At 43.4% G+C, this 25,488-nt stretch overlaps 4 protein-coding genes across 8 annotated transcripts; 2 read left to right on the top strand and 2 right to left on the bottom strand.

Moving 5' to 3' along the window:
• Nucleotides 1-811: 811 nt before the first annotated feature.
• Nucleotides 812-3,801, top strand: LIPT1 (lipoyltransferase 1). Its single transcript, XM_007068978.4, has 2 exons — nucleotides 812-968; nucleotides 2,239-3,801. The coding sequence occupies exon 2, from the start codon at nucleotides 2,523-2,525 to the stop codon at nucleotides 3,642-3,644; it is 1,122 nt and encodes a 373-aa protein (XP_007069040.2). The 5' UTR covers nucleotides 812-968; nucleotides 2,239-2,522; the 3' UTR covers nucleotides 3,645-3,801.
• A 2,166-nt stretch (nucleotides 3,802-5,967) lies between these two features.
• Nucleotides 5,968-10,482, bottom strand: MITD1 (microtubule interacting and trafficking domain containing 1). Of its 4 annotated transcripts, XM_007068977.4 has the most exons (7): nucleotides 10,210-10,482; nucleotides 7,903-8,004; nucleotides 7,621-7,757; nucleotides 7,452-7,538; nucleotides 6,671-6,786; nucleotides 6,257-6,317; nucleotides 5,968-6,182 (listed from the first exon to the last, which is right to left on the bottom strand). In XM_007068977.4, the coding sequence occupies exons 1-7, from the start codon at nucleotides 10,394-10,396 to the stop codon at nucleotides 6,087-6,089; spliced, it is 786 nt and encodes a 261-aa protein (XP_007069039.3). In that variant the 5' UTR covers nucleotides 10,397-10,482; the 3' UTR covers nucleotides 5,968-6,086. The 4 variants fall into 4 exon arrangements, with proteins under 4 accessions (XP_007069039.3, XP_037754402.1, XP_043393094.1 ...); XM_037898474.2 differs by lacking the exon at nucleotides 6,257-6,317; XM_043537159.1 differs by lacking the exon at nucleotides 7,452-7,538.
• A 30-nt stretch (nucleotides 10,483-10,512) lies between these two features.
• Nucleotides 10,513-12,979, top strand: MRPL30 (mitochondrial ribosomal protein L30). Of its 2 annotated transcripts, none has more exons than XM_027831129.3 (5): nucleotides 10,513-10,675; nucleotides 11,355-11,438; nucleotides 12,065-12,211; nucleotides 12,638-12,711; nucleotides 12,797-12,979. In XM_027831129.3, the coding sequence occupies exons 1-5, from the start codon at nucleotides 10,622-10,624 to the stop codon at nucleotides 12,927-12,929; spliced, it is 492 nt and encodes a 163-aa protein (XP_027686930.1). In that variant the 5' UTR covers nucleotides 10,513-10,621; the 3' UTR covers nucleotides 12,930-12,979. The 2 variants fall into 2 exon arrangements, with proteins under 2 accessions (XP_027686930.1, XP_037754423.1); XM_037898495.2 differs by lacking the exon at nucleotides 10,513-10,675 and adding an exon at nucleotides 11,067-11,136.
• Nucleotides 12,980-19,952: 6,973 nt separating this feature from the next.
• On the bottom strand, nucleotides 19,953-25,488 carry LOC102941440 (lysozyme g). Its single transcript, XM_007068975.3, has 6 exons — nucleotides 25,343-25,488; nucleotides 24,208-24,300; nucleotides 23,577-23,678; nucleotides 22,121-22,317; nucleotides 21,008-21,146; nucleotides 19,953-20,725 (listed from the first exon to the last, which is right to left on the bottom strand). The coding sequence occupies exons 2-6, from the start codon at nucleotides 24,248-24,250 to the stop codon at nucleotides 20,592-20,594; spliced, it is 615 nt and encodes a 204-aa protein (XP_007069037.2). The 5' UTR covers nucleotides 24,251-24,300; nucleotides 25,343-25,488; the 3' UTR covers nucleotides 19,953-20,591.

Genomic DNA, 25,488 nt, shown 5'->3' with positions numbered 1-25,488 from the left:
TGTCACCTCTTTACATCTCATAGAATATCAGAGTTGGAAGGGACCTCACGAGGTCATCTCGTCCAACCCCCTGCTCAAAGCAGGACCAATCCCCAATTTTGCCCCATATCCCTAAATGGCCCCCTCAAGGTTTGAACTCACAACCCTAGGTTTAGCAGGCCAAAGCTCAAACCACTGAGCTATCCCTCCTCCCTCCTCGGAGCCCTCAGTCCTGGGCAAGCTCACTGTCCCCTGCGGCAGTTGAACTCACTCCTGGGTTCCTTTCTGAGTCTAATTACTCCAGTCCCTGGCACTGTTGCTTAGGTCCAGGCAGCCACAGGGCACAGATGGAGAGCAGATGGCCAGAGCCCCTCTCAGGGCTGCATGTCCCCCTACCCTAAACAAGGGGAAGGAAAGGCTCGTCACTGCCTTGGGGTGTGTTCCTGATGTCAGGTATGACACAACCGCTTTGTGAGAAGCATTCACCCACGGTGGATACGGTGTTTCTGTCTTTTTTTCAGACAAACCACAAAGGCTTGTCTCTGACCCCAGCAGACGTCGGTGCCGCAGAACAGACGCTATCAGCCCAACCCTGCCTCGCTCACAGAAGGACACACACAGAGCAAAATCCCTTCCTGGCCCTGCCGTGCGCAGCCTGGTCTGGCTCAGCCCCCGGCCCCAGCGCGACAGAGCTCCCCTCACGCTGCGCCAGTGGAACCAAGCGCAGCGCAGTTCAGCCTTGCCTTCTCCCGCCAAAGCCCCCGCCCGCTCACGTGACCTACCAGGTCGCCTGGCAAGCCCCGCCCCCCGTGCGTGGGAGGGACGCGGTGTCTCCTCTTCTCCCTTCCCCCGCGCCACCGAGCGACTCGCTGGGGGAACGTCAGGTCCCAGCTGCGGCGCGGGGCCGGAAGGCTTTGGGATGCGCACCGAGGACAGGCCGTCGCTATAACGGGCCGCGTGGGAACTGGAGGCGGCTGGAGTCTTCCGCCGTGAGTAGTGACCTGACCCCTCTACAGGCACCGGCGCTCGGGCTTTCTTGCTCTCCTGGCACAGCCGGGCCCGGCCCCACCCTGCCGCCCGCCCCTGGTCTGCGTCCCAGCGCTCTGCGGTCGGAGGGTGCGTAACAGGAGGGCACGTTCCCCCCCCACCCCGGCGCTGCCGAGCTTCCCTGCCCCGCCCCCCTCCAGCCGGTGGAACGTCACACTCAGCGCGTTCCGTCACCGCGGAGCTAAAATAGCCTCGGGCGGGGCCCCTCTGTCGCGCCCCCGCCCTGCCCGCGGCTCCTGGTAACTCTGGTGCCAAGGAGCGACTGGGCACGGAACTGACCTATGCCCGCTCCTCTCTAGTGCGGTCCCTGAAGCGGGGCGGGGGGAAGAGTGATCTTGACAAGACGACGCGTTTTAGTGTCCAGGGCCGTTTAAATCCTGCACGTATTAGCTGGACCACTTTACTGACTCCTTAAAAAGTTAACCTGCATATTTGTGGCAGACTAGATTGTTAAATACTTCTACTGCTCCTGAGGGAATTCCGTGCCAACAAAATAAAAATGTTGCACACGTTTTGAAATGTTGCACCATTCTGCAAATTTTATTTGTCAATACATAAATGTGGAGGCTTGGGCATGGGAGTGGGGAGCACAGGCCATTGGCTACACAGCAGTGGAGATCACCCTGTAGCTGCCCCTCAGATACAGAGGTGAGGCTGCACCTGACAGTGCCAGTGGTTGGCCTTGCCCCTCTATGCCAGGCACACCAGATGTGGGCAGGCAGGCTCCTAGTGTGGGAGCAGATCGAAGTGCTGGGTGAGAGGGTTCTGTGTGGGGCAATCTGGCTGCTAGCAGCTTGGATACAGCTGGGGGGGGGGGATCTTGATGAACAGGGGCTGGTTGGAAGGTTCTGGGTGCAGGAGCAATGGCACTCTGCAGTAGCGTCCAGGGGAAGGTGGTTGTGGCTCAGCGGGAGGTCCAGGTGCTGGGGAGTGGGGCTTGGTGGGGTGGGGGTCTGGGTATAGCTGGTTGGGGCTCAGTGTGGTGGGGCATGTGACCACTCTTGTGGCTTCCCTTTGCTTCCCCAGCAGTAAGTCACTTTTCTGCAGAGAAGCAAAGAAATCTGGAGAGGAGGGGACCATGAATTCTGCGCATGTGCAGTGGCACAGAATTCCCCCAGGATCAATGTTAATGACAGTATTGTAAAATTACATTGTAGGGGGGAAAACAAATACAATCAGATACTATGCTTTCCTCCCCTTCCTCACTTCTAGTAATATGCAGCAAGAGGAAACAGCCTTTTATAGCCCCATCTTAGATATTGACCATGCACCGGTGGTGGAATACCATCATCATATCTGGAAGAAGGAAATCTACCTTGAAAACACATTCATTGTGGTAGCATCACTGTTTGGTATCCTGGGAAGAAAGTGAGTACAGCATGATTGCCTTTAGCAATGTGTTTGTACTGGAGGAGTGCGGATTATGAACATCTTATACTGAACTTTGACAGACCTGCCTCTCCTTTCACAAGTTATCTGATAATTTTATTAAAACCATGGTAATCCCATCGTCCCTGAAGAACTGTTTTCAGTTATTTTATGTCCTCAAGATTTCAGCAGCTGGCTTCAAGCGTACAGCAAACAGAGGACTCATTCTACAGTCTGTTTCTAGTGATGTTTACCAGAATTTGGCTGTGGAAGATTGGATTCATGACAACATGAATTTAGAGAACAGACAGGTTCTTTTCCTTTGGAGAAATTCTCCCACTGTGGTGATTGGGAGACACCAGAATCCCTGGCAGGAATGTAACCTCAAGATAATGAGGGAGAAGAACATAAAACTAGCTCGAAGGAGAAGTGGGGGAGGGACGGTTTACCATGATCTGGGCAATATCAATTTTACTTTCTTCACATCCAAGAAAAAATATGAGAGAATGGAAAACTTAAAATTGGTTGTTAGGGCTCTAAAAGGATTGCAACCCCAGTTAGATGTGTGTGCCACTGACAGATTTGATCTCTTGCTAGATGGGAATTTTAAAATCTCAGGTACTGCTGCAAAGCTAGGAAAGACGGTTGCTTATCATCACTGCACTTTGCTATGCAATGCAGATAGGCTTCTTTTATCTCCTGTACTGAAGAGTCCTTACAAGGGGATAAAAAGCAATGCCACTCCTAGCATGCCTGCTTTAGTGAAAAATCTCTTTGAAGAGGATCCTACGTTAACATGTGAGATGGTCATGGATGCTGTTGCTGCAGAATATGCAAGATGCCATCAAATTGACCATCATATTACTCTAATAAACCCAGCCGATGAGACAGTGTTTCCTGGAATTAATAATAAAACCAAAGAACTACAAACCTGGGAATGGATATATGGCAAGACACCAAAATTTAGTATTAGCAGTTGCTTTAACATAGTGTATGAACATATTCTCCTTGAAGTTAAAGTGGATATTCATGTAAAGCATGGGAGAATTGAAGTTTGTAACATAGATTTGCCAGAGCAGTGGCTGCCACCAGCAATGTGCAATGAACTAGAGAAAAACCTAATTGGCAGTAAGTTTTGCCCCAGTGAAACCACAGCATTAGCAAGTGCTCTGCTGAGAATATGTCCACAAAACTATGAATTGCACAGGAAGTGGAGTCTCTTATGTGAGAATGTGATGACACTAATGTGATTTTCATAGTGAAAGTGTAAGTCAAATCTCTGATACTGACTAGTGCATGATTTACTAAAAACGTAAAATAAAATGTTTATTTTCAGTATGTTGTGCAAGTTGATTTTATAGGAGTAAGTTACCACTGAAATAAATTTCTCTTGATTTATCCACTAAAGTTCTTGGAGTTTAGTGCTTTAGTTCATGACTGATTGTGTAACTACTAATTAGACTGATTATAAAACTAAATTTCATGTCACCACTGTCAACATGAAACTATTTCTCAATTACTGAAGACTGAACATGTACTTAGTCACCCAAATACATGAAGATACTTCAGACTAGATCTATATGCTAAGAGTTCACATCTCAGAGGCAGTGACTTGCTGGAAAGCTATATTGGATTTGGACAGAATGATAGTTCGTTTTAAAAAGACTGAAGCCACTAGACTAATATGAGGTGGTATTTTGATACGTTTGTTAACTTCTAAGAGTTTAAAGTTAAATGTATACATGGAGTATCCACATGATCTACATTTTAGGCTCTAAATTAAATTTTATTCTAGACTTCCATCTTATGATCTACATTAAAAATGGTAAAGTTTCCACGTTAACATCATGAAAAAAATCAGTATCAGTAAATAATGGGCCATGCACCTGCGACCAGCTCAGACATCATGCAGGAGAACTGCATTTTGATTCTTGTGTCTTGCTCTCTGGGATGGTTCTAGTCCTCAACTGGAAGGATAATGGCGACAAAGCAGGACCACACATTTAGACAGTCTGATCAAGTATGACACGTTGTGTTCAGTTATCTTCCATTTATCGGTATGTGGGCCCCTCAGTACATGCACTACCATTAGTATTCAAATAAGTTAATCACTGAAATGGAGACTTTTGAAGGGTGTTAAATTGTGGTGTGATTGCCAACTGGTATTTCACAGAGGACTCTGCACAAATATTCACTGATTTTACAGCTCTCCACCTTGTTTTAGAAGGAAACAATTGGCCTTAATTATCTAGTTAACTAAGCTACAGTTTAACATGGTTTCAGAGTAACAGCCATGTTAGTCTGTATTCACAAAAAGAAAAGGAGTACTTGTGGCACCTTAGAGACTAACCAATTTATTTGAGCATAAGCTTTCGTGAGCTACAGCTCACTTCATCGGATGCATACTGTGGAAAGTACAGAAGATCTTTTTATACACACAAACCATGAAAAAATGGGTGTTTACCACTACAAAAGGTTTTCTCTCCCCCCACCCCACTCTCCTGCTGGTAATAGCTTATCTAAAGTGATCACTCTCCTTACAATGTGTATGATAATCAAGGTGGGCCATTTCCAGCACAAATCCAGGGTTTAACAAGAACGTCTGAGGAAGGGGGGGGGGGAGAACAAGGGGAAATAGGTTACCTTGCATAATGACTTAGCCACTCCCAGTCTCTATTCAAGCCTAAGTTAATTGTTTCCAATTTGTAAATGAATTCCAATTCAACAGTCTCTCGCTGGAGTCTGGTTTTGAAGTTTTTCTGTTGTAATATCGCAACTTTCAGGTCTTTAATCGCGTGACCAGAGATTGAAGTGTTCTCCGACTGGTTTATGAATGTTATAATTCTTGACATCTGATTTGTGTCCATTTATTCTTTTACGTAGAGACTGTCCAGTTTGACTAATGTACATGGTGTTTTCCTTCAATCCTATTGGTTTTTTCTTTAAAGTATAATACTAAAGACAGTTTCCTAACTTCTATATATTTGGATTTTCTGTGTTGGATCAAAAACATCTAAGTTTGTGAAGTATGTATAATTTACAGAAACGTAACTAGTTTCCTAAGCACTTGTGAACTTTTAGCACTGCTAATTCATCATATTTGATACAGTAGAACCTCAGAGTTTACGAACACCTTGGGAATGGAGGTTGTTTGTAACTCCGAAATGTTTGTAATTCTGGACAACATATTATGGTTTTTCTTTCAAAAGTTTAGAACTGTACCTTGGCTTAATATAGCTTTGAAACTTTACTATGCAGAAGAAAAATGCTGCTTTTAACTATTTTAATTTAAATGAAACTAGCACAGAAACAGTGTCCTTACCTTGCAATTTTTTTAACTTTCCCTTTTAATTTTTTTAGTAGTTTACATTTAACACAGTACTGTACTGTATTTGCTTTTTTGTTTTGTCTCTGCTGCTGCTCGATTGTGTACTTCTGGTTCCAAATGAGGTGTGTGGTTGACCAGTCAGTTTGGAACTCTGGTGTTCATAACTCTGAGGTTCTGCTGTACCTTGCTTTAAAGTGTTACCCCATTTAATTTAGAAATTCTATTAATTCACACTGCAAGTAATCAAAAATATAAAAAAATATAGTTTATTCCATAAAAAATGTACACTACATGTAATTGAGAGACATTAAAAGCAGGCATTTAAAGGTTGTAAGAGCAGTAATTAAATAACAGAAATATTTGGTCATGTTTTCTTTGTATGTTTAGTATGAAAGACATCCACTGTTGTTTCATGACATGGTCTCAAATCAAAGTCACAGTATCCAAGGCAAAAACGACCCTGCAAAAAGGAACACAATTTTAGAATAAGCCACGTTGTAATTCAAATTCATTCAAAAGAAAATACACACCTACCTGTGGTTTCTTAAAATAATCAAGCCCTCTTCCAATCTTAATCATCCATCCATTGTTGAATCTATTTAAAAAATTCCCAATATTATTCCATCTTCACAAGTTTACAAACTGTAGGTACATTTAACATAATTAGGAAAAAAACCGTAATCATATCTACAAGTTATGCAAATTCCTCCCACCATTTCAATCAAAATTTTTAGCTAGAGTAGATGTCAACTGTATAATACAGCAATGTCTTGTTTTAAAAACTAGATCGCAGCGGTCCCAAAGTTGAACACAGTACAAAACTATGAAGAACCTACTTTACTGGATAAAGTAACTGCCTTCTGCTTTGAATGACATTTGTAACCATGGTTATAGATAATTTATCAAGATTAAATAATTTGGAATTTATTGGTTTTCTGCATCACCAACCTTATTTCTCGATCATGAATTGAAGATGAAAATGAGACATTCAGTGTTACTCCATAGTTCTTTAGTGATTGCTTTATTTCTTCTAGGCTACTTGTCTGTTGACTCTTTCCACTACCCTGTTAAGAGTAAAAGTTGTTTTTTCATCTTGCATGTTCCAATTGTGTCCATTTATCTTCAATTCACTAACACCACTTTGTTCTTACACTTATCTAAGTCTCAAAATGCTTTATGAAGGCAGATAAATTATACTCATTTTTGCAGATGGGATGACTGAGGTACAGTGACTGCTGTGGCCAAAATCACATAGCAAGCCAATGACTGATTATGCACAAGGACTCAATTCTCCCTCAGGGTCCCATGCGCTAACCATTAGATATGCTGCCTCCCCAGTACACTGGATTATCTGTTCAGATTAAGATTTGGGCTATAATGAGTATAATGACAATGAGAGGGTTTATACTTGTCATAACCCCAAAATATCAAAATGTATCCAGGCCTTCCTTATTATAACGAGTCTCCCAGCAGAATTTATTTAATGGTGTTTCTTACAATAGACAGTCAACTAGGACAATATAAACATCTTTCTTCCAGGGTCACTTCCACTTAGGATGCCACATAAGTAGAATTTATTAGTTAGCAAAATATTTGGAATTACACTATTCAGTGTTTGTTAAATCCTCTTGACCTGATTGCATCTCCTGTTGAAGGAGAGAGGGCCTCAGTCTACCAAATATTGGTAAATATGAATAATAGATATTATACATGAAGTCTAGATACTTACTTCATCATAGGAAGTTAGGAGGTGGATAGTTTTCACTCTGCAGGGCCCCTTAACAAGCATCTCACAGAATCTTAAGAAGTTGTAGAACTGTAAGAGTTAGTTTGATTATTTAATAACTGAAAAAAATTGTTCTAGTTTTATAGATAAACTACATTCAAGATCCACTTGCCTGGTGAACATGTCTGATGTATGGGTCCTCTACCCAAACTTCTGTAACGGTCTCATTAAGGTAGTCTTGGAAAACCTTCTCATAGCTGAAACCAGTTGAATTTTCTTCAATTTTAATTTGCTGGTGGTATTTACCATCTAAAAAAGAAGTATCCTTCACTAAACAAGACAGTGCAATCATACACTTGTATTCTATAAATCCTAGGTAACTGTATTGTAACTTCAGATGTACAAGTGCATCATTTCATGAACATTTAAAAAAATTTACAGTACAACTTCATACCTTCTTTTTCTTTTTCAGTATGTTTTTTAATAGCTTCAGCTCTCTTCATGTATTCAAGTATTTTTTGTCTGTAATGAGCTTTTTTTGTTTCATCTTTTGTAGCTGTGAATCAAAAATATTCAGATTATCTCAAAAAAGGAGGACAACTATGTCTGGTAATTATTCCCCAGGATATAAAGTCCTCTAATTTTTTTTTCATTCAACAGTCTATAGGAGAGGAGAGATCCTCTACTGGACCTACATCCATGCCCAAAAGCCAGTCCCTTTACTATTTGATTCTCAATATTTTTCATTGTGTGTACCTAGGCTTGGCAGAATTTGATATTTTTTAAAAATAATTTTGACTGGTAATATCAATGTTTATTTTAATCACTTTTAAAATTTTCACAGTTCCAGAAAATTATGGGTGGGTGGTGAGACAACAATTATTTAATGAAAGTAGGTGTTGAGATTCAACAAGTTAAAGCTTTTTAATGGTTAAAACACAAATGATCAACATCACATGTCAAAATATACAAATTAAATATCCTTAAATGAAACTCTAATATGTTCTCAAGCAGTTCTTCTTTCCATTCATTCTGTAAATTTTGTTTATTATTCATGGAAATACTTTGTTAGTACACATATTTTGTGTATTTATCAATACAAATCTAAACCTTCCAAGCCTGCATATGCCCCAGGATAAGTTTCTTGAACGTGTGTGTGTGTGTGGAACCACTGTGTGTGTGTGGGGGGCTTAGCTACACTTGCGTGTTACAGCACAATAAAGGACCCTGGGTGTACCAGCTCACTGGCAAGACACAGAGTGCTCTAACTCCACGGCTTCAGCGCTGCTGGTACTCCACCTCTGCGAGTGGAATAACATTTGCTGTGGTGCCAGTGTGAACGAGGTGTTGTTTTACTGCGCTCTGATCAGCCTCCGGAAATGTCCCATAATCCCCTTAAGTAAAGTGGCCGCTCTTATTGTTTGGAATTGGCTGTAGGAATGCGGAAATGCCCCTTAAAAGCTCCGTTTCTGACAGCGGCTGCTGGCTGCTTATCTCCTTCCAGACAAAGCAACCATTACTGTGGAATGCTGTGTGAGTGAGAGAGAGAGAGGGGGCAGGGGAGGGTCTGTTGCTGTCTGAACTTACAAGACAACATGCTGACATGCTCTCAGCCCCCCAAAAACCCACTCTCTCCCCACCACATACACACAACACACTCTGTCACACTCCACCCCCCCCCTCATTTGAAAAGCATAGTTGCAGCCACTTTGCATGCTGGGATAGCTGCCCATAATGCACAGCTCCCAATGCCATTGCAAGTGCTGCAAACGTGGCCATGCCAGTGTGCTTGAAGCTGTCAGTGTGGACAGACTGCAGCGCTTTCCCTACTGCGCTCTGTGAAGGCGGGTTTAACTCAAAGCACTCTACGTCTGCAAGTGTAGCCAGTAATGTTCTTAGCACTTGTCTACATTTAAAATGCTACAGTGGTGCTGCTGTAGCACTTCAGTGAGGATGCTGTCTACACTGACAGGACAGGTTCTCCCCAGTGTAGGTAATCTCTGATGGACCTTGTTCTATCTACAGCCAGGGTTAGGTTGGTTTAGCTGCATTGTCCAGGGGTGTGGATTTTTTACACCCCCTGAGAGATTTAGTTACTGATCTAATTTCCTAGTGTAGACCAGGCCTTAGTCATTTATGAAGAGAGGCCCAACACAGGCACATATAACCGTAACATGCACATCACCACCTCTCTAAGCATGTAGCACGTACATTAATGTTATTAGGGCTCATCTACACTTAAAACACTTCAGTAGCACAGCCGTGTGGCTTCAGCCTAGACACTTCCTAAGCCAAGGGGAGGGGTTTCTCCACCTCCCCAAGAGGCAGTAGCTAGGTTGTGAGAAGAATTCTTCTGGCACCATCTACACAGGGATTTGGGTCGGTTTAACTACACCACCTAGGGGTGTGGATTTTTCACACCTCTGACCAACATAGTTAAGACAACGTAATTTTCTAGTATAGACCAGGCCTTAAAGAGGCAGCACCTGCAGGTCAGCCAGAGCTGGGCTCCCTCCCGCCCCGCGCTCTCTGCAACCCCGGAGAAAATGACAGCCCCCAGCCCCAAACGTTTGCAAGCTCAGGAAGGAGCAGCGTTAACTCTGCCGGGGGGTTGCATTGGCGCTGCGGCTCCCGACCTTTCCCGGCGAAGCGGGGCGGGCAGGAAGCCAGCCCCGGCTCTGGGCGGGATGAGCTACAGCGCTGGAGGGGAGGTAGGGGCCACGCCGCAGAGCCCGGGTGTGGGGATCCAGCCCGTCGGTACCTTTCAGCACCTGCAGCAGCAGGTCAATCCCCTCCTGGTAACACACCAGCGACTCCTGGAAGCGGGACGCCGAGTCCAGCTCCACCGCCCGCTTCAGCGTCGCCACCGCCGGGGGCTCCAGCGCGGCCACCGCGCCCGGACCGGCCTGGGACATGGGGGCGGGCGGTAAGCGGCACCCGGCGGGCATCGAACCCCCAAGCTGGACTAAGCCTGCGCGCGCCACCAGCCACCACTTCCGTGGGGGAGGCGGTCACGTGATTTTCAGGACCCAGAAAAACTCGAAGCGGCCGTCGGTGTCGCGCTTTATTCCCTCCCCGCCCTCGCGCCGGAAGTAGTCGGAACCAAAGTGCAGCGGCTTCTAGGTGCCGATCTTAGTGGCTGCCGGAATCCGGAAATCACATTCGGGGCCAAGATGGCGGCGGCAGCGCTGGGCTGCGTCGCTAAGAGACCCCCGGCCGCCTGGAGAGTGAGTGGGGCGCAGAGCTGGGGGGTTTCCCTGTGCTGGTCGCCGTGGGAGTGGGGGGCAGTTCCTCCAAGGGGAGGAAGGGCGGCGTGAGAGTGGGACCGGGCCTGCAGCCCCTGGCCTCCCATTGCGCCGGCTGCTGCGCTCCGTGCTCCGCTTCCCTGGCCCCTTGAGCCCCTGGTGAAAGGGTCGCAGGACTGGGGCTCTTGCCCCTCCGAGCTATCCTGGGCCACACTAGGGCGGGCTGCAGCCTGATTCCCCTGGGACCGTCCCTCCAGACCGGGTCAGCCCCAGTGAGTTGCGCTGCCTGATCGCGCTCAGAGTGCGCGTCCCGGCTCACCGAGGTTTTCCTCGTTTGCAGGGCCAGAAGCACGCCTGCCGTTCTGCAGCCTCCGTTCTAGTGAAACCAGGGGTTGTGTCCTCATTTCACTAGACACCAGGAGCAGAAACACAGGCTTTAAAAGGTTTCAAAAGTATTTGATTTCATTAAGCAAGACTATGCTAAACGTCTCGGTGTCAGAGCACACGCTGATATAATAAGGGCACAGTATTGTATCGGTTATTCTGGTTGCACAATGGGACCCTGATCCTAATTTAGTCATTTCACGGTTTTATGTACAATACAAATGTTAATAATTTTCGCCTTGAATAAATTTAACAAATCATGCCTTAACTTTTTTAGACTCTGGCAAAAAGCAGCATGGAATCACTGACTTGGACAGGATGGATTCGCCATAAATTTACGAAGTCAAGAATTCCAGCTTCAGTAAGCACAATATTTAAAGATTTGAAAGCATGTTTTGGGTTTGTTTATACCTTTAATTTTTTTAGTAAGACTAATTTGTAACAGTACTGAGCAATACCATTGTTAAACCAGAGAGATATGCACTCAGATTCTTGTATGAAAAACCAGTGTCTGATTGTAGTTGATTTTATTTCTGAAACAGGGCATTCTTGAGTAATAAGCCTGTCACAATCATCTTACAAATTTGGGTCCCAGTCCTACAACTAGACCTCTGCTCTTATGTGTTCATATATATATATGGTTGAAGAATCATGCCCCCAAAGACTAGGCTATATATGAATGGAGGATCATGACCCCAAACTTATTGTATCTTTACGCAAACTGTCATGAGGAAACACTTGAAATAATTGTAGGTTATTTGGAGATTAGCTTTTTTAATACTATGGTCATATGTTGCTGCTTTGCCTTTCTGGAAGGGAAGATTATTAGAAATTTAGGGGGGGTTGCCACATTTTCTTTCTAGTGAAAGACTAAAATATATTTTAGGGGAATATTTTTACAGCAAGATATTGTTGGATTCAGTAACTGTTGAAAGGTTTAAAAATAAAAAAACAAAAACATGCCTTTTGTGAACTACTTATTTGTAGGTATTTCAGCCACGGCCTTCAGATCATGAAAAATACGGAGGTGATCCTCAGCAGCCTCACAAACTGCATCTTGTCACTAGAATCAAAAGTGGAATAGGTCGTCCATACTGGGAAAAGAAGATAATACATGATCTTGGACTGGATAAAGTATACTTTCTAATTTACTTTATTTCATGTTTATCATGCACATCTGTAAAGTAATTAGCCTAAAAATTTAGGGCAAAATTCTTTTCTCAGATCTTCAAATCCTATTGAAATCAAAAGGATTACTCACAATAATAAAGTTGAGCAAATAGGTAGGTATTTGCATGATTGGAGCCTAGATGTATGGATCTCCCATGGATATTAATAGGAAATAAGCATTTGTATTAATGAAGATGTTAGTGAATCCCAAAAGTTTAATGAATTTTAGCACACTTATTTTCAAGAAGTGTGAATTTCCCAAAGTAGTTTAATTTTGTGTACTATGTTCTTCTTTTATTGATATGTGAATTCTTCAGTTGAATACATCAGTTCCTAGAGACATAAATTGCTTTTTCGAAGTGAGTTTGTAACATTCTGCATTGTTTATAGGCAAATCAGCCCAGAGTGCACAAAAATATCCCATCTGTGAATGAAAAACTGAAAGTCATAAAGCATCTAATAAGGTTTGTTAACTTTTCCTTTAACCAGCAACAATTAAAATAACTTGTTACCATAGTCCATGTTTTAAACAAATTCTCTTGTCTGTAGAATTCAGCCCCTGAAACTGCCTCATGGAATTCCCACAGAAGAGGAAATGTCAGATACCTTACTTAAGAGCACAGGAGAATTAGTAATTCGGCGGCATCTGAAACACGTGGAACAAAAAGCAATTAAATCGTAGTATGCACTGACTATTCTCACTTCTATAAAATAAATTATTTAACCAATAAATTGGGAGTGGTGTCTACAGTAACTCCTCACTTAAAGTTTCGTTGTTACATTGCTGATCAATTGGAGAACATGCTCATTTAAAGTTGTGCAATGCTCCCTTGTAACGTTGTTTGGCAGCCGCCTGCTTTGTCCACTGCTTGCAGGAAGAGCAGCCAGTTGGAGCTAGCTGGTGGGGGCTTGGAATCAGGGTGGACCGACAGCCCCTCATCAGCTCGCCGCACCGCTAAGTTCCCTGTGCGGCAGCCGCCCAGCAGGCCATCAGTTGCTGGTAGCTCAGTTGTCATGTTCTGCTTCTGCCCTGGAGCTGCTCCCAGGAGCCTCCTGCTTGCTGTGCGCAGGGATGGGGAGGGAGAGGAGGAGAGAGGGGGGCTAATGTCAGGGTGTTCCCCTCTCCTGTGTCTCTGTCTGCCATGCTGTCTCCCCTCCCTCCATTCGTGCTGCCTTGTAGAGTGTGAGGCTACATTAACAACAATGGGTTAACCCTTGAGGGCTCAGCCAAAAGCTAGTTCATCATTTAGCAGTAAGCCATTCCCTGGGAAATATCCCACCCTCTTCCACCCTCTAGCTTCACTACCTCAACCAAGCTTCACAATCATCATCACTGTGTACAGTATTAAATTGTTTGTTTAAAATTTATACTGTGTGTGTGTGTGTGTGTGTGTGTGTGTGTGTGTGTGTGTGTGTATAATATATAGTTTTTTTTTGTCTGGTGAAAAAATTTTCCCTGGAACCCAAACCCCTCCCCCCTCCCCCCCCCCCCATTAATTCTTATGGGGAAATTGGATTCTCTTAACATCGTTATGCTTAAAGTCGCATTTTTCAGGAACATAACTACAATGTTAAGCGAGGAGTTACTGTATTAAATTATTAAAATGGAACCCAGCCTGTCCATGAGTAGCACAGTTTACTGTCTCACTATAAAAGTTTTGAGTTAAGACCTTGAAACAACTACTTCCTCCAACACATTGTGAACATTGCCCAAAAGGCATTTTGCCAGAAGGCAGCAAATGGCACACTGGGTTGCCTACCCACCATGTATAGCACTTTGTATCAAAACAAGAAGTCCTGGAAAATACGTGCAGCGCAGACACAAGCAGCCAAATATGCAAGCGCATGAGTGATATACAAACTTCAGCAGCTGAATGCTAACATAACTTGTGTAGACATGGCCTGAGTGTGGGATACAGGGAGGCATCTATCTGTGCTTGCAATCTACAGCTGGGAATGCCTTTCCTGGAGTCAGGCACCTTTGATGCCTAAGCTGTTGCTTGAGAGAACAGAAGTTAGGCACCTGCCTGACTCCCACAACAATGTGTGTGTGTGTGTGTGTGTGTGTGGAGGGTGTTAGAGGAGGAGATGGCAGGTGCCGTCCTTTGTCCCAGTGTCAGAGCGCTCACCTAGAATGTGGGAAACTGGTTCAGTTCCCTCTCCGCCTGACAAGCAGAAGGGATTTGAACAGGATTCCAACCGCAGGTGAGTGTTCTAACCATTGGACGATAGTCTCATTCTCTCTCTGGGCCCATTAATATTTAATACAACATAGAATGACTACAACAAGAGACCCACATCTGAATATGCCCTGGGGGTTAGGGTGCTCATTTGAAAGGTGGGAAACTCCTGTTCAAATCCCCTCTGCCTAATGAAGAAAAGGGAAAATCAAATGGGCTTCCCTCAGCCCACCTGAGCACCCTAACCACGGGATCAAGGCTATAAGGGAGTTGTCCTCCTCTGTTTTGTGTGGAGTAAGTCATGCTTAGAAAATGCCTATCTGATCAGGCCATGATGGTGTTCCCCCATCTATCGTCTGATTTGAGGATTGCACTGGGGCTTAGGTATGAGTTAGGCATCAGTATGCAGGCCCAGAGGCAAAAATGAGGTTCCTAGGGAACTTTTCAAGTGAAAATTTATTCCATGAGTGAGTTTAGGCACCTACAGGGTTAGTTAGCAGCTCAGTGGGGGTTTTCTGGATTGCAGTGGTACCCACATTTGGGATTTAGGCACCTAAATTCCTTTGGAGCTGAGCCACCATCCTTTCTCAAGATGAATTACTGGGCTGAAGTCATTTCACCATGTGTGTCCATTGTGGATTTTTTGGGGTGCAGCTGGTAGCCACACCCTACCATAAAAGCTGAGTTAAAGAGCAATAAGCCAATTTAGATAAAGCCCTGTTTAAACAAAAATTGGGTTTATCAAGGTACCTGAAAAATGACTGACTATATAAGGGAACACAAACTTTTATTTACCTTTAAGAAGAAATGAAAGTCCTGAAAGTTCCATTTCTGTGCTCCTGTTTGGGTACACTTACTACTCCCAGATTGTCTGGAAGTTAGATCCCAAGGTGTTCGCAGCCTTTGATAAAGTTCTATTAAACTATGTGGATTCTTTAACTTAACACAGAACAGGTAAAGAATAATAATGTTGACTACACAAGAGGTGCTTTAGTGCAAAGCTCTCAGAGAGGTATTCTGAACATTTTTCAACCTGAACCCCCAAACCATACACTATTGCCTTTGACTCCACCCCCAAGCCACCAACTTTTCTCTACAATGACTCCACTACATAACCCAAAGTCTCTTGGGCTGTTTCAGCCAAAACATCCCAAAAAGCATACATAATCTGGTAATTGGTTTTTTTTTTAAAGTTTATTGTGCCTGCTTTAAACCAAGGGGACACTTATATTCAATGTTTATAAATTTGATGTCATTTAAAAAATACTATACTATCTATATGTTCTTACTAAAAATGATGTATTGATCATTCTATGAGTGTGTGTGTATATGTGTATGTGTATGTATGTCCGTAAACACTTACTGCACCAGTTTTGCATTTGGTTATTAGAGTTAAGACTTCCAATTTTAATAACCTAATGTAATCTAACCTAATCTAGTATAATTAATATATGTAATTTTTCATTTTTAGAAATTATTTCTAACCTAAACGCCTCTTGGAGCTCCTAACTTATTTTTCTATTTCCAAGATTTATATCGGAAAAGTAGTATTTTTTAAATCACTCTGACTACACTACTTTTAGAAATTGTTCTCTATACGAGTGCTAGTTTCCAAATCCATTTCTCTCCAAAAACTGGACTCTTGCAGTAACATCATTGCCGTAGTCATTATTTGTTGTGCCAGTATCCATTCTGTCATAGCTCTGGACATTTTTAGGTCCTGCATTATATGCAGAAATTGCACCTGAAAGGAAAAAAATAGATATACTTACGAGAAACTTGTTTCTTTTTTAAGCAATAAAACTAAACACAAATGCACCTCAGAAGCTTGTTCCTTCAGTGTGCAGTTCCCTTTTGTTCTATAAACACCTTTGGCAAAATGTGACCCTAACGCACTCCAAGTGAGATGGCAAAGGGCTCCCAGCTATGCAACAGTAAATATTAACTGGCCTGACAAGCTCAGCACACTTCACACTGTTGTCATGATATTCATTTAAAAGGTGTCTTGTAATATATCACTTGTAAACTAATAACGTGCTGGTCATTAATATAGCTGTGAAATGTATGTAACAAAGCTGAATGACAGTATGGATAATCTCTGATACTATCTTTTGGAGTCTGTAAACAGACAAAGGAGGCAAAACAGGTTTATTTTTGTCAGTCTGTCTAAAAAGGTATCATGTGAAGCGTAGGCACCGACTCCATGGGTTGGCTAGAACACCCATGGAAAAAAATAGTGGGGGCTCAGCACCCACCAGCCACAGCTGTTTGGCCAGTCCTGCTGATCAGCTGTTTGGCAGAAGGTGGGGGAAGGTGGGGTTGACTGGGGGGGAGGGGGCAGAGCGGGGGTGAGAAGAGACAGAGTGTGGGCAGTGCCTTAGGGGAAGGGCGGGGACAGGAAGAGGTGGAGTGAGGGTGGGGCCTTGGGGAAGAGTGGAGGTGGAGCACCCACCCAGAAAAATGAAAGTCAGCCCCTGTGATGTGAAGTATCATATGCAAACTGGTAAGATGCTGGTCCTGAAACTCATTGCGTGGTGTACTACTGGGTGTGTACAAATAGTTATAAATGTGTGCTGGAAATATGTTCTTAAAATGTGTTTAGCAGGCAATGCATAAAGCCCAGCCTCCCCTAGACAAAATAATGTGTATTTAGATGTCTGACCGGCTTGATCACCAAGAACAATGAAAAGTATATTTACATAAGGGTAAACAAAGCTAGCAAGTGGGGGTGAATGATCTTGATGGGGAATGGAGTCCGCGCCCCCAGGAAGCCTTCCTGGCTCTTGAAACAGACAAAAAACATTGGGGAAATACAAAGGGGGTAAAGAGACATTTGATTCACCCATCATCTGGGAAAACAAAGAAGCTGTCGCTTTATAGTGATGAAAGACGGGTCTTCCTGCAAAACTAGTTGGAGAATGTTGACAACTTGGTGTAAGTAAGAAACCATGCTAGGCAAGCTGTATCTTGCTAGAATTAAGTTTTAGACATTAGAATGCAGGTTAGTTTTGTTTTTAACCCTTTTGTATCTCTCTCGCTTGAAATCACTTAAATCTATTTTCTTTGTTAACCTTATTCTTAGTTTTACTACAAACCCTCTCAGTTCTGTGTATGAAGGTGGGAGGGTATAACCCCAGCTGAGCTAACAAGCTGTTATGTGTACTGGCTCTGTTGCCGGCACCCAGTGCCGAGAGGCTAAACAACAGCTGGAGTTGGTTCGCTACCCGGTGTGCTACACCCAATAATCACAACGGGGTGGAGAAGCAGAAAAGTTTATTTGCAGCTGCAAAAAGGTACAGGGAGAATAGAATCTCAAATCCTGCACCCAGAGCAGGAAGTTACACAGGCTTTTATACATCCTTTTTCCCGGCATACTTATCCAATAGCAAGCTGCCCTAAGTATCCATATAGCCAGCCAATCCAGTTCCCAGCTAGTGCCCTTGTTCTCTGTATCATTTGTTAAACCATACATAAAGCTGCTTTATTCAGCATTGTTCTTCCATATCTGCCCTGTTTGGCATTGCTTAGTTTCAGGCAGTCTGGCTCTGCAACATATTGTTGCAGATCCTCAGCATAACTGCTGTGAGTGCCTCCAGGCAGGGGGGGGAGGGGGGGAGCCAAGGACACTTGGGCCTAGTACGCAGAGCTGCTGCGAGTGCCTCCAGGCGGGAGGGGGGGCCAAGGACACTTGGGCCTAGTGCGAGGGGGCTTCATCGACACTCGTGGTCTTCCATCCCCTCGAGTTACCTAGTGGCCATGCCCCAGTGTCCCCAACAGCTCTCTGAAGACAGCAAATGTGGGGTTACCTCTGTGAGTGTCCAGGAAGAGGGACTGGACACTTGCAGGAGAGATTTGACATTGGAAGGTTTGTTGCGGTGACCTCACAACATGTGACTGGGGTGAAGGAAGGTCAGAATGAGACCTTTGTGCTGTCAGCATGCTGCTGGGGCCAGGGCTCTGAGCCAATGCTGCACAGCCTAAAGACACTCAGGGTTCCAGGGCTGGTGGTGGAATCTAAACCACTATGTTTCTGGGGATACCCCCAACTGATCAAGCATGATGGCTTTCACTGCATCATAATCTCTAGTTTTTTCCTCATCTAGAGCATGGCAGGCCACCTGGACTTCCTTGGAAAGAAAAGGGCCCAAGCGGGTGGCCCAGGTTTCTCTACTCCAGACTGTGGTTGTGGCCACATGCTCAAATGTAACCAGGAAGGCCTCCGGTTTGTCATGGGGCCCCATCTTGGCCAGAGGTATCCCTGGACTGGGGTTCAACAAATTTTGGAGGGGCTAAGCTAGTTAGCCACTATAACTGTGACTCCTGGAACTGCTGTTCCTGTTTCTGCTGCTAGAGCAGCTGAAGCACCTCTAGGAGCACAGCTGGATATTGCTGGGCAGCCTGCTGGGCCTCTTGTTGACTTTCAGCTCTTCGCCGCTGATTTTCAGCAGAGCTGTCCTGCTGCTGGGATAGAAGTCTCATCAATTCTTCAATTTTTAAAGTTTTCCCCTGCCCTTGTTTCAGTGGCCAACCCTCAAAAATCCACTTTGAGTACTAAGTTGTAATGGGGCCCTCACCTCTGGAGAGCCTCTGAGCAGTGGGGTGCCTTATCAGTCCTTTTCTCACCCTAGGTGCCCCCTGCAGGCTGCTGGCTGACCTTGCTGGGTCTTTGGTGGCTCTCTGGCCCTCCAGTCCAGTCATAAAGTCCAACTGGACCCCCGCCAGGGTATTAAAGAGGCCAATAAATAAATGGTCTATCCGCCTTCACTAGGGTCTTCAGCCCAAGCCCTGAGCCCTTTAAATTCAGCCCTTTGTTCAGGCTGCTAAAGAAGTTCAATTCTCTTCTTGGGATTTATGCCACCTTACCTGTGGCCAAGAGGAGCACCCAGGGCTGCCCACTATAAACAGCAGCCACATATTTCTCAATTTGGTTAGTTGCTGCTTCTTCCTGGACTTCTTCCTACCTGGCCCTTTCAGCTTCACCCTTATCTCAGGGTTAAAGTTCTTAGGTCCTCTCTCTCCCTGCAAACCCAGCTATGCAAAATGCAGCCAGAAAACAAACTCTGTCTATCTCTCCAGTTCCTTTTGCCAGAGAGGAGCACCCTTCTGTTTATAGTACAACAGTCTTTCCATTGACTCAATGGACATTGGTTCAGGCTCTTAAAGGTCCTAAATGAATTGACAAGCTTTTCAAAAATGCTCCTTTATCCTGTAGCTCCCATCTACATTGGGAACAAATGGATTCTGAACGCACTCCAGAAAAAGTGCTCAACTGCTGATCTCAAAGTCAAAAGAGTGTAAGACCTGCTGTTCTGGATAGGACTAATGTTTTCTCAAGTAGGTTATCACTCCTTTTCATTTAATGAGGTGGTAAGGCCTTTGGAAGCAGCAAAAAACCCCATAATCTCGGGTAGCACAAATTTCTTTCATTCGATTCCCTTTTAAGTTTGTTTATCTGCTTTAAATGTATTGTTGTCCTTATCAAACATTGGTTAATACAACTGAAAAGATGAGCACTGGAGCCTTGCTTCATTTGCTAAATAACAATTTTAATTCAATTTTCATTTGCTTATTTCTGTTCAATTAAAAGCATCCATCCCAGGCTCTAGGCATTTCCATGCCAAAGTAAAAGATGTGTCAATAAAATCCCCACATACAATAAGTTTACAGATCTCTGTCCAGCTGCAATGAAAAATAACTTGTCAGACTAAATCATAAAAAGATTGAAAATCCATGTTTCCTTCCCCAAAGAGATTACTTTTCCCTTTTTATTTCTTAAGACAACAGCAGATATTGAAATATGATTAAAAATGGGAAGGTAGAAGACTAACAGGAGATAGAGCAGCTTTAATAACTCAGAGAAATAATCAGAATAGGATGGGATATTATCAATACTCTGGTTAATGTTTCCTTTGGTTAGATAGAGGCCAACTGTTTTGAAGTTACCATATAACCAATGTTTTACTGATTGCAGAATTTAAAAATCTGGTGCCTGAGACCCCACCCCCCCTACTGAAGCAATTCTTCCCACTGCACTCAGGGGGCCTATATGCATCAATACGGATTTTCAGGATACAGCTTTTAATCTTCCTCCAAACATACGTAATGAACGTCAGACTGATAATCAGATGCACCACAATGTATCTGAAAGAAGAGAACTCCCAGATTCAGTATCCATTTCTCTTATAAAACTTGGCTCGTGCAACGACATCATTGGCATAATCATCGCCAGGCGTGCCAATATCCATATTTACATAACTTCGGACATTTCCCAGTCCTCCGTTGTAGGCAGAAATCCCACCTGCAATGAAACACCAAAGTAGCTAACACAGTCAATATAAACTAGATTTGGGGGGGGGGGTAATAAATATTCCCCATGAAGTGTTAGAAATCTATCACACAACACTGTGCTAAAGAATGGGACACCACTCAAACTCAGGAAGTAGACAAACAGCATCAGTGGTGAAAAATTATGCGAGATTCTTTTAAATGCTTATTATTCTAGAGTGTCAGTAACACAAACTTTCAAACATGATTTTTGCCAGAGATTTTCCCTTAATTCCTATACAAATCTACACTGTACCTTTCATCTGTTGTTCCTTTGTCCATCTGGGGAATTTTTTCTGGATTCCCTTAATCATACCAACAAGGATACGTGTAGCATCAAGGAGATGATCTTCACCATTCCACCGTCCAACAATACTATGGCTGTTTTTATCAACCTAGAGGAGCCAGGGGGGAAAAGAGGATGTGTTTATGCAGTTTATTTCCCTCTCAATATACTCTACGTGATTTTAATTGTCAAATTTTGTTTGATAAATCAGTTTTTGGTCATTAATGTCCATGGATCTTCAGTGCACTTCCTGTTGTGCCCTGAGGACAGACACCGAGGGATAGTACATTGGACTGTGCTAATGAAAAAAGACTTATCTTAAAATGCTGCTTCTTTTCCATTTCAAGTTGTAGTTATGTATTTGGCTACCACTGCTGCAGTGTCTGGTGCTGCAGTATGGGGGCCACACTTCCTGACCCACAGAGGAAAGTAAGGGCTTTATCCAGAAAATCTTTACTTCTCATCCTTAAAGATTTCCCTTCTGAGTAGTCTCACTGACTTCATTACAAACATATAATGCCACAGATGACAAGGGCCTGGCTAAATTCAAAGAAATGCAAAAGTTCAAAGTGAACCATAAGATTACACTCTGTTCTTTTGTTGTTGGATTATCACTGACAGTCTTATTTTATGGTGTTAGCCAGGTGCATATTTTAAACTCTGTTGTTATCATGAAGGACTCAGTGGCATGAGATTGTGGCTAAAGCCTGCCCTGTCATTCTGAGCCTGCCAGTTTTCACTTCGTCTTTTTGTCTGATGCTTTCCCCCTAACTTGCTGCTGCCACTAAGTCCTTCACTTTTCTTGTGTAGAAGGGTAAAATGTGCAGCCTCTTCAGGGACTTCCATTAACCCACAGAATGAACTCCTGTTCAAACTGAAGCACAAGAATTCGCCTCTATCACCCCAGGTCTGACCTATGCCAGTGCAATGCGCTGCTGCCCCAGCAATAGTTCATTTTCCAGCAGTGTGCCAAGTATCAAGCTCAGACAGAGCTGCGCTAGTGAGAAACGAAGCAGGCTCTCTCTGTTGAAACACTTGGATATACTCTAGTATTTTATTCCTAGTTTATTGATCATTACTGACCTGCATTAAACCAAATGCATTGCCGTTATCGCCCCAGCCACCCTTTAGGAGAGTTCCAGCATGCGACTCCCGAGAGATGATACCAGCGATCACAGCTGGATCCATACATCTTTTTTTGCCAGCGCTCTTAATGATGGTTTTATATTTGTTCATATTATTTAAGTCCCTCTCAGCAATCTTTTCTGATGCAGGAACTCCTGTAGTAAATGTAAAAGTAAAAGGTGTTTTCTTTAAGATTATTAAGTCAATGTGACATTTCAAAAGCCAAAAGCTCTGGTTTGCCATATGAGAGCCTTTGTGAGAGTTTCAGAGTAGCAGCCGTGTTAGTCTGTATCCGCAAAAAGAACAGGAGTACTTGTGGCACCTTAGGTGAGAGTTATGTGTGTTGTGAAAGCAAGGCAAAAACGAATTGTGCCCTGTGTAATTAATGTGTAAAAGCTGGTTTAATTTCTATATCTTTAGGTCCCAAGATGGAATGGGCTTGGGAGGAGTTGGAGAGAGAGCGTGTTCAGCCTCTGAAGAGAAACTGACAGCAACCTGTCGGTGTCTGGATGATGCAGGAGTGATGTTGAGAGGAGTCACATCTACCCCTGTCTGGCCAGAAGGACAGGACTGTACTATGGGGTTTTAAAGCTGAGAGGGGGATTCAGAATGGTGGGATTCTTAGGGACAGACGCAGAAGACTTATGTAGAGGGGGACAACTGCAATTTGAGACAGTAGTTCCCAATAGTTGCACTTTTGCCTCAGTTTCTTTTGGAGTCTCAGGACCATTTCATGCTACATTAGAAGGGAATCTCAATCCTACCCACAACAGGAGGGTTTGGCATTAAGTCCAATTTTATTTGTAGAGCAAAAGAATAGGGAGCTCCTTTGATTTTCCCAACAATACCGGATAAACTATTGATCTGATGTGCAAGTAGCTGGTGTAACATAATGAGGACTAACCAAGCAAATGGGATCAGGAATTCCTCAGTACCAATCCCAGCTTTGCCACTGATTTGCTGAACAGCCTTAGGAAAATCATTTGTATCAAATTTTAAAAAGTGACTGTTAATTTTGGATGCTTTAATCAGAGATACCTTGGGCCTGATTTTCAGAGATTCTGAACATTCACAGCTCCTGGTAAGTTTAATTAGAGGTGCTTGTGTGAGCACTTCTAATAATTAGGCCGTAAATGTCTGAAGTTGGATACCTAAAGAATCAGAAGCCACCTGTGTAAACACTGACTTTTTAATTTCTGGACCATAATCATCCCAAGGTTTTATTAAGTCTTCCTCTCTGTCTTAGTTTCCTCATCTGTGAAATGAGGAGAATAATACTAGCCAATCAGAATGTTTTTGTGAGGTTTAATCAATTGATGCTTGTAAAAGTCCTTTGAAGGTGTAACGTACTATGGATCATTGTGATGACACTATGTGCCGAAGTACAGCAACAAAACAGCAGAATTATACTCACCACAGTAATTTAAACCTTCTTGTCTTGCAGTTTTACAGGAAGCCCCAGTGGTATCAACGTTGTTTATGTTACCAAAGCATCCAGTCTGACTCTCAGAAGTACCTGAAAAATTAAATGCAGATATTTTACATTAAGCATCTATTGTGAACGTAAGTAAAGCTAAGAGAATTCAAAGTCATAAACTAGACTCTGGTCCACTCTGAGATGGGGTACATTCCATTGTGGGTTGTTTTGGAAAAAGATCTCGTGGAGAGGAGGACTTCCTAGCCAGAAGACACTGCCTCAGTTGAGGGGGGAAGGCCTGTGCAAAGAGATGTTTCTTTCACTGGTCTCTAAAAAAGGCCAGACATGAAAGTGTCCTGACCTCTATACCCCAGTGCTCCTCACTGGGAACACCTCATTCTCACTCCTTGCTAGAGTCATCCTTGATACTGAAAGCTGCATTGTCAAATATTGTTTGTCTATTCCATTTGCTGTTGCACCAAACTCATTCTTCCATGTCCATAATTAGGTTTTGTAGGAGTGGTCAGAAAAATGCCTTAATCTCTTATCTCCCCATCCCTACAATCATCTCTTTACACTGTTGCTTTGGCACTGAGCTTAATGAAGTAGACATGGACCTCAAACTCACCAAAAAGGGCAGCAAGGCCCAGAATCATCAGCGTTAGTAGCATGGGGACAGTTCTTCTCAGGCACCCAAGAGAGTCGGAAAATAAATCCAAGTCTGCAGAGAAACCAAAATATCAAAATGTACAGTACCGCTGTGAAGAAATACAAAGAAATGATTGGGTGCTTTCTTCACTGAATGTGCAAATACTGAGATACAAGGGAATTTTGTGTATTAGTGTATAAATACTGGGACTGAGGGCGCAATAATAACTCTGCCTCCCTTTGACACAGCACACAAATGAGGTCATTTCAGTGTAGAAAAGATCTGAGAGAATAAACACAGCAAGTTGTAATTATTTAATTTTGATCATATTCATAATGTGCCTTTGTAGCATCTTAATAGCTTACTTCAAAATACAAACCCCAGTAATATTTGATCTGGAATTAGTAACATTCATAGTGTCCAAGGTGACCTGCTGCTGCTGCTACAAATGCACCTTTATTCTATGCCAGGGTCCCCTACACCCACTGTGCAGTTGATTGCTAATTGTTGTTGTCATTTCTGTGAGCAGGGCACAGGAGATTATCACCTCTACCCTTTTTAGCAGTGCCAGGACTCTAGTTTTCTCTAAAGTAATCTGAATAATCAACAGATGCCTCATCGCTTCTATTCACTGTACAGCAGGGACACAGTAATAACCACTAAGGGTATGTCTGCACTATGAGCTAGGGGTATGATTCCCAGCTTGCATAGACATACTCTTGCTAGCTCTCATCAAGTAAATGCTCTAAAAATAGAGATGAAGCTACAGGAGCACAGTCAGCGGCGAGTGGCGGCATGGGTTAGCCGTGCTGAGTACATACCCATGGAGTTCAGGCAGGTTTTTACTCGGCACAGCTAGCCCGTGTGGCTGCTTGCCACTGCCCATGTTCCCACAACTGATTTTAGCACCCTAGAGCTAAAAGAGTGAGTGATTATATCTATGTGAGCTGAGAATCACACTCCTAGCTCATAGTGTAGACTTGACTCCAGGATTTGTCCTTTAGGCATTTACTCAAGTAGAACTTATTTCATCTTTCATTACTACCCAGAGGATTTTCTAATGAACAGAATTCAGAATAGCTCCCATTCTGAATTAGCTTAATATTTTACTCACCTGTCTTCAGCTTCTCTTCTCCTAGAACATGGATGTTTTGAAGAGCTTTATATATGCTAGACAGTACTTCCCTGTTTACTCAGCATGTTCTTCTGGTATCAGATGTGATAAAATTTACTGTCAAGTTTCATAATCAGAACAAACTC

The sequence above is a fragment of the Chelonia mydas genome, chromosome 1 (genome assembly GCF_015237465.2).
Source record: "Chelonia mydas isolate rCheMyd1 chromosome 1, rCheMyd1.pri.v2, whole genome shotgun sequence".
NCBI lineage: Eukaryota > Metazoa > Chordata > Testudines > Cheloniidae > Chelonia > Chelonia mydas.
Note: the sequence above shows the minus strand (reverse complement) of the source record. Positions and strands in the feature narration are given on the sequence as shown.

Excerpts from the sequence above, each read along its gene's own strand:
- LIPT1 (XM_007068978.4), top strand. The coding sequence starts at position 2,523 with ATGGTAATCCCATCGTCCCTGAAGAACTGTTTTCAGTTATTTTATGTC.
- MITD1 (XM_007068977.4), bottom strand. The coding sequence starts at position 10,396 with ATGCCCGCCGGGTGCCGCTTACCGCCCGCCCCCATGTCCCAGGCCGGT. Across the intron at positions 7,758-7,902 it reads TACTGAAAAAGAAAAAGAAG|ATGGTAAATACCACCAGCAA; the intron begins GTATGAAGTTGT and ends CTTCTTTTTTAG. Across the intron at positions 7,539-7,620 it reads ACATCAGACATGTTCACCAG|TTCTACAACTTCTTAAGATT; the intron begins GCAAGTGGATCT and ends TAACTCTTACAG.
- MRPL30 (XM_027831129.3), top strand. The coding sequence starts at position 10,622 with ATGGCGGCGGCAGCGCTGGGCTGCGTCGCTAAGAGACCCCCGGCCGCC. Across the intron at positions 10,676-11,354 it reads GACCCCCGGCCGCCTGGAGA|ACTCTGGCAAAAAGCAGCAT; the intron begins GTGAGTGGGGCG and ends TAACTTTTTTAG. Across the intron at positions 12,212-12,637 it reads ATGATCTTGGACTGGATAAA|GCAAATCAGCCCAGAGTGCA; the intron begins GTATACTTTCTA and ends CATTGTTTATAG.
- LOC102941440 (XM_007068975.3), bottom strand. The coding sequence starts at position 24,250 with ATGCTACTAACGCTGATGATTCTGGGCCTTGCTGCCCTTTTTG. Across the intron at positions 23,679-24,207 it reads GGGCCTTGCTGCCCTTTTTG|GTACTTCTGAGAGTCAGACT; the intron begins GTGAGTTTGAGG and ends TTAATTTTTCAG. Across the intron at positions 22,318-23,576 it reads AGAAGGTTTAAATTACTGTG|GAGTTCCTGCATCAGAAAAG; the intron begins GTGAGTATAATT and ends CATTTACTACAG.